This window comes from Ranitomeya imitator, chromosome 1 (assembly GCF_032444005.1).
Source record: "Ranitomeya imitator isolate aRanImi1 chromosome 1, aRanImi1.pri, whole genome shotgun sequence".
Taxonomy (NCBI): Eukaryota; Metazoa; Chordata; class Amphibia; order Anura; family Dendrobatidae; genus Ranitomeya; species Ranitomeya imitator.
The window spans coordinates 844,325,029-844,338,269 of NC_091282.1; the positions used below are offsets into that span (position 1 = coordinate 844,325,029).

General features: G+C 41.6%; 1 protein-coding gene across 3 annotated transcripts in view; it reads right to left on the reverse strand.

Annotated features, from left to right (window-relative positions):
* Nucleotides 1-1,271: 1,271 nt before the first annotated feature.
* The window catches only part of PDE4C (phosphodiesterase 4C), a 238,938-nt gene continuing 226,968 nt past the window's right edge, over nt 1,272-13,241 (reverse strand). For all 3 annotated transcript variants that reach the window (XM_069741067.1, XM_069741059.1, XM_069741074.1), the window contains 3 exons: nt 10,428-10,550; nt 9,535-9,717; nt 1,272-6,754 (listed from right to left, as the gene is read on the reverse strand). In XM_069741067.1, the coding sequence (XP_069597168.1) occupies nt 6,173-6,754; nt 9,535-9,717; nt 10,428-10,550 (888 nt within the window). In that variant the 3' untranslated portion in view covers nt 1,272-6,172. The remainder of the gene's footprint in view (nt 6,755-9,534; nt 9,718-10,427; nt 10,551-13,241) is intronic.

Consider the following 13,241-nt stretch of genomic DNA (forward strand, 5'->3'; position numbering starts at 1 on the left):
TTTGTTAAAAAAATTACTCATTTGAGGTTTGTAATCTATGGCCCATATTTGTGTATTTTGTAGTATAGTATGTTGAGTCTAAAGGGATACTAAAGGATTTCTGACATCTGTTGGGGTGTACTCTTATACTGACCATGTTAATGTTTGAAACATTTTATAAGAGTATCACTGGGGAGTGTAAAGAGCAGAATGTTGCCATCTCAGTTATGGACATTATTGCATCTGGACACAGTCAATAAAATTGGCTAAATAGTAATATAGAAGATAAAGCAAAACTGCGCAGAATATGCAGATGCTAGTTCAAGCTCTACAATGCCTCTGCTACTGCATGCAGCCTGAAAATAAGTCTCAAACTGAGACAGGACTACCTCCACATGGGTGAACATATTCCAAATTAAAGAAGATCTGTAACTTGCTCATTTTTTTAAAATACCTTGCAAAAGCTCAGAGTTCCCCCGCTTCAGCTTTTTTTCTGTTTTGCGCTGCGTCACTCCTGCACAGAAATTTAAATTTTTTTCTTCTCAAGTGCAGTATGAGAAATCCCTGCTTTGCAGCCAATTACACATGTCTTCAGTCTTGGACTGGAGTGTGTGCTTTTATCCATCTCTCCCAGACACTGACCATCATAGCTCAGCAGCTGATATAGCAGTTTCAGACGCTGTTGATGTATGATTGGCCGTGTATCGCACGGAGGCGTGAAAGTGCACGCCCCCAAAGAAGACTGTAAAGAAACACCCAGTTGGGCTGCAAAGCAGAGATTTCACAAAGTGTGCTCCAGAATAAACAGCAGTGAATATCTCTGCACTGAATCGAAGCAGTGCAAAAACGGAAAAGGCAGGGGAGATCAGAGATATTTACATTTGATATATTAAACATATTTAACTACATTTTTTCTGAGCAAGTGACATGTCTTACTTAAATATGATCACTCTGTAGGAGATTTTCAATGTCAAGTCCCCAGATCATCAAGACTGGCGTTATTCATGCTAGTCTTTTAAGCAGCATTTTTAGTGCATAAGATTTGGAATTCTGTACCTAAAATTGCCGTTTTTTTGTTTTTTTTTTCCATGTATTTTTTCAGGCTCCGCAATGGGATAAAATACACCAAAACAATTCAGTTCACCTGTGTTTTATCCTACATGGTAACATGGCCAACATCTGATAAACCCCATATACCGCTCTTTGAACACTTGTTAACTGTGAAAACCAGGAAAAGCAAGGAAATTATGTATCGTATTTGTTCTTGAAATAATAATTCATTGACAAAAAGCAAAAAGATAATTTTTTTTATTAAGAAAAATAATAAAACAAATATGGTTGGTGACAATTCTAAAAGAGATTTAGGTCTGGTTTAAAAAAGGATGCCCTATATGAGAAACCTCAAGGCTCAAAACAGCGTGAAGTTCAGCATATTGGTGTCCTTCCATGAATCCAGGCCTGACACACTAATGACTAACAACGGTTCACTATTGCAGCAGTAGTGAATGGCACATTTTCACCTTCTCCACTAAGGTCCACTATGGCTTCCCTATATGATCCACTGTTAAAAGGATCTTCATGAGTTCCTAGCTGAAATACTGCCATGAAGAACCGCTTTTTTGGGGTGTTATAGGCATCTTTTGGAGCATAATTTATATCTACATAAGAGAATGAAACAGGTAAGGTATGATACTGTTGTGGCCTTCATTTAGGACAATCCCTTTGCAACTTTCCACACACCCCTCCTCCCCAATTCATCTGTATTAGTGAAACTGCTAACATCAGCTCTTGTACTGTTGGAATTAGCCTGTCCACATAGCGGACCACATAATACTACATGCATAGCCAGCTTCGCATGGACACCAGCAGTTCTCTAGGGATCTCAGAATATGGATCTACGGAAATCGAAAATTTCCCAGGCAGTTTAATTTAAAGACGGTGACCTAGCCTTAGGATAGGTTATCAATGTCTGATCGTCCAGAGTCCGACACCGGGCACCCCCGCTGGCCAGCTGTTATCGGTGTAGGTGGCTGTCGTCCGGAAGTACACGCTTGCGGAGCTGGCAGTCTTCTGGTATTGGCAAAGGAAGGGCACTGCACATCCGCATCCTATTCAAATCAAAAGGAGGTGGATGTGTAGTACCCTGCAGTAACCACTACCACAAGACAGCCTGCTCCGCAAGTGAGCACTTCCGTCCAGCAGCAGCCAATAACAGCTGATCAGCAGGGATACCGGGTGTCGGACCCTGGCCAATCAGACATAGGCATTGATGACCTAACCGAAGGACAGGTCATCAATGAAAAAGTAGTGGATAATCTCTTTAAACATGTATTCCAACCAGAAACATGTATCAAAGGTAGGATGAGTTTTAATGGTAGATCAGTGGAGCACAAGCCCTGCCTCTCAATTCCGAGCCCATAACATTGACTGAAACAACCAAGTGTTGTTCTGGAATTGGTCGGACCCCCCCCCCCTATCAACGTAACTCGTATCACCTGTTAATTGAAATGGTGGAAATGCTTTTGGCCAGTATATCTCTCTAGACAGTATACAGTAATCTTTACAATTGAGTACAGAACCGTAATTCAGATCCATGCTTTAGTGGGAATTAAAGCTAGCTACACGTGACAATGTCTGATGCTGGTCTTATTAGGGTTTTCTTATGAACAAGGTATATTTAATCAATAGATCTTGGAATAAGTTCCACAATTGGATGTGTTTAGATAAACTGTTCCTGTGCTGAGATAATCTTATAAATGTTCTCCTGCTGTGTACTGTGTAATGGCCGTGTCTGACCACAGCTCCTGGGTAGGGGAGGAAGCAAGAGAGTATACAGACAGGACAGCAGGGGATCACAGGTGATTCTTTCTGTGAGGCAAAACATTTCACTACCTGGTTTTAAGCAATGCTTTAACTCAAAGAATCCGTTGTGATCCCCCGCTACCCTGTCTGTATAGTCTCTGTATACTCTTTTTCTTCCTCCCCTCCCTTCCCGCACGGTCAGACACGGCCATTACACAGTACACAGCAGGGGCACATTTATAAGATTATCTCAGCACAGGAACATTTTATTTAATCATATCCAATTGTGGAACTTATTATTATTCAGAGATCTAATTATTAAAATTAACTCTGTTCCTAGGAAAAGCCCTTTCAGTATATAGCTCTCGCACACAGACCTGTATTGTACCATATACATGAAGCCTCGTAAATTTTTCTAATTGTTAGGGTCAATATGAAGATCTAAACCATAAAAGGATTCAATAGCTGAACAGGGAAATGGAGGCAAAACCAAAAGATTGCCCCAAAGGGGTCCTACCTTTGCCCTGTTGTCCCTTTAAAAAAAAAGGCTTGCGAAAAGCCAAAATATGTTCAAGTGGAGGTAACCTTACGTAATAAGACAACTCGTCTAAAGGTATGTGGACATGTTGAGTATTTGAAGCAAATTTGTTGGCAGGCAAAAAAAAAACCGATGCATAAATTGCACATGTTTTTCATGCATTTTTGTTTGTGTTTTTACCCCATTCATTGTAATGGGCGAAAAACACTGCAAAACCGCTGGAAGAATTGACATGCTTCAGATCTGAATGAACCCTCTTGATTTTTTAAATCTGCAAGTAACAAGTAAGCAGCATGTGCGTGAGATTTCAGAAATCGCATTCATTTTGTTATTACTGTAAAACGCCGTTTTTTCCACTGCAAAAATGTAGCGTGTGAACAAGCCCTAAGTCAGGACATACATTTACCCAGCAGATACATGGAAGGCTTGTCATAGAATGAGGATTTTTTTTCTAGGACAGTTATTGTTTTTTTTTGGGGGGTGGATGTCATGCAAGTAAATTGGGGCAGGAAACGACACAACAGTTATTCTCTCTATCACTTTCTAGAGGACAGCAGCTAGTGTGGTTTCTCTGCAAAAGATGCCCGTAACACCCACTGCAGCCTCCCAACCAGCAGGCGTCTGTTGTCGGCCTCTTGGCACCATGTCACCAATGTTGCTGAGAAGTGCAAGATTATAGCAATGCAGCATTTTGAGTGCAAATCACAGTAAAGTTAGATCAGAGACAAGAGAAGTGTGCACAGAATTGTGGCTTTGTTCAAAGGTGAACTACAAATACATTAAAATAAAGTGAAACGTTAGAACAATAAATTAAATGGAGTCCATATCCCATCTGAGGGCATTCCCATTTCTCAACCCAAATGGAAAGCATTGCGAGAATGCACACTGACACACGTGTGACCTGGCAGATCAGCCAAATATGAGGGATACTTAACGGTAACATTATGCACGACAAGACACCGGACATACTGTAACACAGAAAATCACAGACAGATGAGAGGGCAGAACCAATAACCTGGACAGTACGTCAGGAAAAGCCATCAAGATGTCAACTATTTGTTCTAGCTGATATGGGTGGTGATGTCCAGTGCCCCTCTCTCCCTCCTATCTTACCTTTTCTCAAGGTAAGGCTGTACACAAACCCAAGGGTATAAATAAGATTAAAAATAGTGAAAGCTGCTACGTTACAGCAAACAACTAGGAACTACATACATCTGTGAGGTATGGCTATATCGTGTACAATAAAACCTTCCCGGTAAAACAAAAGGTGCCGATTTCAACAGGATGGCCAGCCATCAAACATGCATGGAGGCATTGTGACTCTTCTCTGACAGATGTCAAGGAAAAGAAAGCTTGGGCATGTTTCATTTCAAGGACAATAGGCCGCCGCCAGAACGGTCTGGCAGCGTTTTTGATTTCTCCCTATGGAGAAGACAATCTCAGCCAAGCATGTACAATACGTGTAGTGAGGAGATCGAGAAGAAAGCTGTCAGATGAACAAAGAAGGCAGCCGATCGCTACGTAAAGCGTATGGCCAGATGTTGCGTTACTATAGCTCAGGTGAATAAATCAGTGCGTACCTTATTTTGGTTGCATTTGCAGTTCGCTTGGCCTCTGTGGATTCTCATAGTGTTTAAAAGCTGAAGGACACATGAGCAGCTGATCTGCCTTTTCTAGTAAATCCAACAATCTCTCCACCATAAACTTGTGCGACATTTGGGTTAAGAAAGTATGAACACCGGTCAGCTGACTGCTACACATGAATCAGAACACACATATACAGCATTTCTACCATACCCTGAGGTTTAGATTATCTGGCGTTCCTATGCACACATAGACCACGCCTGTTCCCCCAACATTCCGATATCAGGACGGTTTACAACATTGCAGAAGTAAAACCAAAAAGACCCGTGTAATGCATAATCCTTAGAGGCAATGTATCTTCTCGCATGGATCCCAGCCAGCATATTCAGCCATGTTCTACGCTTTGTAGTGACGGAGTAACCAGAGGTCCACTGGAGATCCTAATATGCAAGGAATTAGTGCTTGTCCATTCTTTCTTTTCACAAATCATCTAGCTACTATCCACTGCTGGTAACTACTGGCTGGTGCTACTTTCAATAGCCTTATTGTAGCCATCTATTGATGGCTGCTAATGTGGTGTTTAAGGGACGACACCGATATGTGTCCATCTGTATTGATGGCCACATAAAATGGGGTGGTAGAGCATAAAGTTTTCAAAAAAACAGAAAACATTTGATTACCTACCATTACTTACTCCGTTGTTCCAAGCATCTTCATAAATACGTTTCTGAGTCTGAAGGAAAAACTATAACTGAAATATAAGCTGCTCCATGCAAATAAGGCTCGTAACATCACAAATCATAGCTATGCCCACTTACATTGCCACCTGCCTCTCCATTGATGAAGGAAAAGGTCACAACATGACCGACCATAGCAAAGGACTGCATACTTGCAAGTGTACTTCACCAGCATCTGGAGAGGCTCAGGCAGGAGGTGCCCAGTTTAGAGTATGAAGTAAACTTTAGCACGTCTTTTAATACTTAAATATTTTAGCTATAGTTTCCCTTTCTACCAGAAATAACAGCAACCCACTGGGAGCTTAGAGACTGGAAATCTGTGCCTCCAAAATTAGAAAAGAAATAGAACCATGACATTCCACCATGCTCTCCCATGCGGTTTCTCTGATGTTGGGGACAATTTGTTTCTTCCGATATCAGTTTTTCTTTTAAATACTTATTTTTTTCATAAAAATCCATCCCTCCTCCAGAAAAATAAAATGTAAAGTGTGTGTGAATAAAAATAAAATAATAATGATGTGACAATTTGGCGTTACGTTCCTAATGGAAGATATGTGATGTTTCCCTCTTGGTCCAAACAGACCTCCCCCTGGCCTGCAGTCTCCTCCATAGCAGTATTAGCGGATTCCGCCTTCCTAGTGTCCTTTTGTGTCTGCGTCCTTTCAGATGACAATTTCAGGTTATCAAAGTTCAGTACTTTTCTCTGCTTGGTCAGAGCGTTCTTTGATGGGAGTTCTAAGCGATCCAGCTGGTTGGCCACACTTCTGCAGCTGTCTACCGGAGAGGGTTGATCAGTTTCATCACTGACTTGGGCTGAATCGTCTGTGATCTGGATTTTTGAGTCACTGTTTTCCTCATCCACAGGACTCTCTTCCTGTTCGGTTTCAGACTCTCCTTCTTCCTCCAGTGTCAGTTCAAACTGAAACTTGTCTCCTGCGGTGCTTCCCCTGTCGGGGTCTAGTTCTTCTGGTGGAGGGGATGGACTCTGGGGGATCATGCTTTGATACCACTCTCTATTGTCCTCTAAAGTGTCCAATATTTCTTGGGCATCTGGGTGTACCAAGTCGGCCCAAGTTTCCCACAGAGGATGCACAATGTAGTCAATAAAACCAACCTGCAATGAAAGAACATAGAGAAGTGAGCGCTAGCAAAGTCTCATGGACATGTCTCATGGACATCAGGACTGGAACAGACATGAAGCACATTGTGTAGACTCACTGTACAAAGATCAGATTGACCTGGAAATTATTAGATTCCCGTCATATATTGCTAAAAGCAGTCTTCATTGTGATCACTATGTTTAGGATAGAGACCCCAAACCACAGAAGAGACTTGGTGTAGAGGAATACATAGGTGTTATGGTTCCCTACTTATGGTGTATCACTTGGTTTCCTGGGTGCAGCAGGTATGATAGAGCTACAGCTTTCTCTTCTGCAGATTTACCAAAGTTTACATAACCTGCCTACACCACAGCTTTCTGTGTACAAGGTATAGTAAAAAAAAAAGGGGAGAAGCCAGCACTGCTTATGGTCAGAACGCAATAATTAAAATGCACATACTAAATTCTAATTGTATTTCAAATATGAGACATTTAGCAAACAATTGATCAATTCTTTGAGCCACCCCGCCACTTCACGGCATTCTAATAATGGGGCAGTCCTACTCTACGTATTTTATTTACGTTGTGCCATTATGGCCTCCTGAATGTATCAAGAGTATAAAAAGAAAGACCACATTACATGCAAACTGTAATTGATAGGCCGCTGTACACACATACAGCGGCCCTGCCCTAGGCTTTGGTTAATTGTGCACCTGTGTCTCAGCCTGTCTCACTCTTCATCTGTGGCGCTGACTGGGCAGTGTGGAAGTTGGACCTGAAATGTCTGTGTCTGGACCTGGTCAACCTTTATCCTTACCTGCCCCTCTGACGCCATTTGAGTGATTCAGAAATGCTTCAGGTATAGGTTGCATTTAATGTGGTCTTGCTTTTAATTTATTTAGGAGGCCTCTATGGCACAGCGAATATAAAAAAACGTAGAGTAGGACTGCCCGATTATGAGATTGCCGTGAAGTGGCGGGGTAGCTCAAAGAATTGATCAAATGTTTGCTAAATGTCTCATTTTAAATACAGTTAGAAATCAATATGTGCATTTGCATTTTATGTATTGCGTTCTGACCACAGGCAGCGCTGGCTTCTCCCCTTTTTTGCTTCGTACAAGGTATAGTGACAGAGTGCTGCTAATCAGTGCTGGGAGCGCGCTTGGACTAGGAAGCACCAGGCCAGTTGTCCTGAAGTGATAAGCTCCTGCTGATAAAACACTGATTGTATTGAAACAGCAAAACACAGTCCAGTAAGTGACACATCGCTGTAGTCAGATTCTCTTTCCCTATATCATGGTGCTCTCAGATTTCGTAGCAAAAATCTTGTGACAGATTCCCTTTAATGTCACCCATCATGCTACCACGAGTGTGAAAGCACAACCGACATTCAAAAGTGACCAAAACATCAGCCAGAAAGCATTGGTACTGAGATGTGGTCTGTGGTCCTCCCCTGCAGAGCCGCTCCTTTATTGAGTGTGTCTTGATAATTGCCAATAATTTCCATCTGTTGTCTATTCCATTTGCACAAGAGCATGAGAAATTGATTGTCAAACAGTGTTGCTTCCTAAGTGGACAGTTTGATTTCACAGAAGTTTGATATACTTGGAGTTATATTCGGTTTAGGTGTTCCCTTTATTTTTTTGAGCAGTGTATATATTTCCCAGAGTAAACAGGCTGCCAGTTATCCAATGAATGCAACATTCTTATTCATAGAGTAAAATAAGCTTGCTTAAAAATCATTGCTCTCGGCAGCACATATGCTGCCGAGAACAATGAGTCTTGGCACACAGAATGGTACATTACCGATCATTCTGTGCTCATGGTAACTGCAGTTGGCCTGTCTAAGCAGGTTATTAAACATGTATTGTTTAATGAGAGTCATCAGTAAGTGTAAACCCGTTAGAAATTTTATTCGCCAATACCAGACTACCCTTTTAATTCACTGATTTAATTCACTTTTGGCTCAGTGGAAAAGGCTCTAAAAGTGGGGCAGGGCTGAACAATCTTTGTATCCTACTGCAAAGGGGGAGTCTCCATAATATTATTCTTTTGGGTTTCGCATTCACAGCTTACATTGTGCAGTTCAACATGATCTGACATTAGTTTACGTCATTATTTTCCAAGAACTAGAATCCTTTTTTATTTTTCCATCAATGGAGCTGTTTGAGGGTTTGCTTTTCCATCAATGGAGCTGCTTGAGGGTTTGCCTTTTTGCCTTGCAAGCTGTACTTTTTATTGACAAGTTGTTTTGATAAGTTTTTCAATTGCATTTTTTTTGGGGGGTAAGTGAAATGGCTGAAAAACAACAATTCTGGCTTTTATATGCTTTTTTTTGGTTTTACACCAGTTGCTATAAAGGTTAATTTTTCTATTTTCACAGATTGGACTTTTATAAACATAGCTTCGAATAGAGAAAATTGGGATTATTAAAATTGCTGTCAGTGATTGACAGGAGTATCTAAATGGTTAACAGCAGCATACGAAGCAGGCCCAGCTGGAGCCGTGCGGTGACTAGAATAGCAATTTTTTCAGAGAAACATCAGATGGCGTGCTCTTCTAGTCATCTGTCCGGTGACATCTGAATGGAGCAGGCATCGCTTCTAGAGCCATCTAGCATGGTCTACATTGGACCCGTGCTCATTATAATGAACCGTAATTACAAAAATGACTGTTAGCTAAAAATACATACAGTTAAGTGAAAAAGGACAAATCCTTTAGGTTAGTCTCCATATTTGAACACCTGCTGTCCTACCTAAAAGCAGATAATATAAGAATAGAAGAAGGGAGGAGTACCTGTGATTTTTCAACAGATGCATTGTGCTTATCACACATCGGACTGATCTCCATTCCCTTTTCCCGCTCCTTATCTCCTTGATGGAAGAATTCCACAATAATCCGATCCGTCCACTGGCGATACAACTCCAAAGGTTTGGTGGGATTGCTGAGGTCTGCACAATGAACCATGTTTTGAAGGACCTAAGAAGAGAACAATGGAGAAGATGAAAACACTATATAAATCACTAAAGATTGGCTCTGTTTCTGGTATTTACATGGAGAAAGGGAGCCAAGACTTGCTGCATACTTGCATGAGACTCAATACTTGAGGTTTGCTGTAAATTGCTGATCTAAGGCCATGTTCACACGTTCAGTATTTTACCTCAGTATTTGTAAGCCAAAACCAGGAGTGGGTGATAAATACAGAAGTGGTGCATATGTTTCTATCATACTTTTCCTCTGATTGTTCCACTCCTGGTTTTGGCTTACACAAACTGAGGTAAAATACTGACCAAATACTGATAGTGTGCACGTGGCCTAAGGAAGATTTCAGAAGCGATCAGAACACTCATTCACTTCACAGAAATTTTGGATGGGAATGGTTTCAATCAATCAAAAGAAAGCAAATATGAAATACAATTTTTCCTTGCCACATTTCTCTGTCCGGTGAACTCACTGATTTTGGGACAGTTTGGGACACAATTTTATCAGACCGCACGCTCTAGGTGATCTCTGACAAAGCCGGCACTAACAAGAGGAGGGAAACCTGTCATTCTTATATATTATTTAGTGCCACAAAATTGTTCACAATACAGCTGTTACTGAAAAGATGAAGTGGCCAACCCCTTTAAGGCTAGGGTGGGAATGATTTGGAAAAAATGTACCATATATAGACATCATTTTTTTTATACCTGTATTCGATCCGAATAATTATCAAGCAGCAAAACGCCCAAACTGGTCACTTTTTTCGTTTCTACCATTGTCTTCAGGTCAGCCAGAAGATTCATATGTTTGGACATATCAGTAGCCAGTACCTAAAAAAGAAAATTGAAAAAGATTAGCACAGAAAATGTCTTTAAGGCTATGTGCACATGTAGGAAAAGAGGTGCAGAATTTTCTGCACAAAATCCGCATCTCCTGGCAGAATCCACAGCCGCAGATTTGCTGCGGTTTTTATGCGGAATTGATGCGGATTTTCTGCGGTTTTTGCCACTGCAGATTTTTATCATGGAGGGGTGCAGAAACGCTGCAGATCCGCACAAAAGAAGTGACATGCACTTCTTTGAAATCTGCAGCAATTCTGCACTGATTTTTCCGCACCATCTGCACAGCTTTTTTTTATCCCATAGACTAACATTATACTGTTTATACACATTAGTCCAAAATATATAAAGAACACATCCAAAGCAATGACATACCAAAAAGGCCTATCAAGAAATTAAACAGGCCACAGACTGTTCAGTTCAAACCAATAATTTATTATACATACTGGCAGGGCCAGCGTTTGGCACAGGCAGACCAGGCAGACGCCTGGGGCCCCCACCTAGAAAGGGGGCCCCCTACCTCTGCAGCACCTGTATGAAGTGCCCAGAGCGTGTACAGCAGTGGCGTCTCTCCCAAACCCCCCTTGAGACCCCCTCAGTGCTGTGATTTACTCATGTGCTCCCAGAGCTCTGTGCTGTTTGCTGTAGGATCAGGTTTCACAGTCACATACAGCAGCCATTGGCTCTGACCACAGTCACTGCTTGTAATCTGAAAGTGCTGTCACTACAGTCTGGATGACACAAGGCAGGAATATTGTCTGCTGAATCAGGGTATTTATTATATAGAAATAAATGAATTCCCATGTGAAATAATAAGGGTAAACCATACACATATAGTACAGGTGTGCATAGGAATCAGCATTTTGGGTGCATTTTTTTTTTTTGCAGCCAAAGCCTACTCTCTTGGCAGTAAAAACACTGCTTTCAAAACACCCATTTTTTAGGGTATGTGCAGAGGATCCGGAAATGGCAGCACCTTGTACGCAGTGGACACGTGCTGCGTCCAAAGTGCTGCCATCTTTTGAACACAGGTGATTCCACGTGTGTTCATTGATCTGTGCGGAATCACCGCGTCCTATACATTGCACGGGTGAGATTTCTCTTGTGGAGACTCGTGTCTACACCAGATAAATTGGCATGCTGGGGTCTGGACAGACGCGCCGCATGTCCGTCTCTGCGGGTGAGGTGCAGGTGATAGTGCACGCATAGTAGAGATGGAATTTCTTGAAATCTCATCCACTATACTGTAACATCTGGCCGCTGCGGGTTGGACGCTGCACAAGTACACAGCAGCAGACCCGCAGCGTTCACTGATTGCGGGCACACACCCTTAGAGCTTTTGCTGTTTGTTTTTTTTACAGTATGCATTTTGTCTACAGTACATGTTTAATAAAGTTAGTGTTATTCACAAAAAACGCAGCAAAAAACAACATTGCAACATTTGCAGCATGTTTTAAACTTTTTCATTGCTTTCTACAGGTGAAAAAAATTGCTGAAAGTGAAATGCTGCAGATTTAAAAAAGGCTGCAGTTGTGAAATTCTGTCAGGGGAAATAAAAGGGTGCGCAGGAGATTTCAGAAAATCTCAGTTTTTGCTTGTGCTGTAAAATGCTGTAAACTTCTTATTTGCAGAAGAAAAAGCTGCAAAACTTCTGCATATGAACATGGCGAAAAGCTGCTTTATAAAGTGCCAGCAAAACATATGAGATTTCCGAAATCTCCTGCATGCGCTTGTTTGTTTTCTGACTGGATTTCAGAACTGTAGCACTTTTTAAATCCCCTCAGCTTTACCTGCAGATTTACCGCAGATTTACTGTGGAATTACCGCGGTTTTTATGCAGTTTTCAACAGCGTTTTTACACCTGCGGATGGAGCAGGTGTAAAACGCTGCGGAATACGCTCAAAGAATTGACATGCTGCAGAAAATACAACGCAGCGTTTTCGCGCGGTATTTTCTGCAGCATGTGTACTGCGGATTTTGTTTTCCAGACGTTTACATGGTACTGTAAACGCATGGAAAACTGCTGCAGATCCGTAGCAAAATCCGCAACATGTTCACATAGCCTGAGAAACACGTCACTACTTCTGTAGTTCTCACCCTCCTGGTTTTGGCTTACATATGCTGATGTGAAATACTGACCAAACACTCAACGTGTGAACGTGGCCTTAAACATACTGTAGACAAAACAAACATCCTCACTCCAAAAAAAGCTGAAAAAAGTGTGAAGAACACCACAAAACAAGCTGAAAAACAGGGGTTTTGAACGCAACATTTTTACTGCTAATAGAAAAGGTTTTGGCTACTAAAAAAAATGCTGCATGTGAACATAGTCTTAGTCTGAAACGCTATGTCTATCTGTTGTGTTACATAGGACTGCAGGTGACATCTACCACATTATCTGTTCTCAGAGAGTTAGCACTGTTTTATCTGAAGAGTTAAAAAAAAAATTAAGAGGGGGTTGGGGGCAACTCTTTGTCTTGGGCTCCCAATCTTTTCTGACCCTAGCAACGCCCCCGCGTACAGCCAATAGTGGCATACCCGTTGGCCGATATAAGGCCCCTAAATATGGGGGCCACAGTGCAATGTTATTATTTGGGGCCCCCACTTTAAATTTTTGCCTAGGGCCCCACTTTGTCTAAAACCGGCCCTGCATACCGGAGATAAAAACTCATTGCATAACAT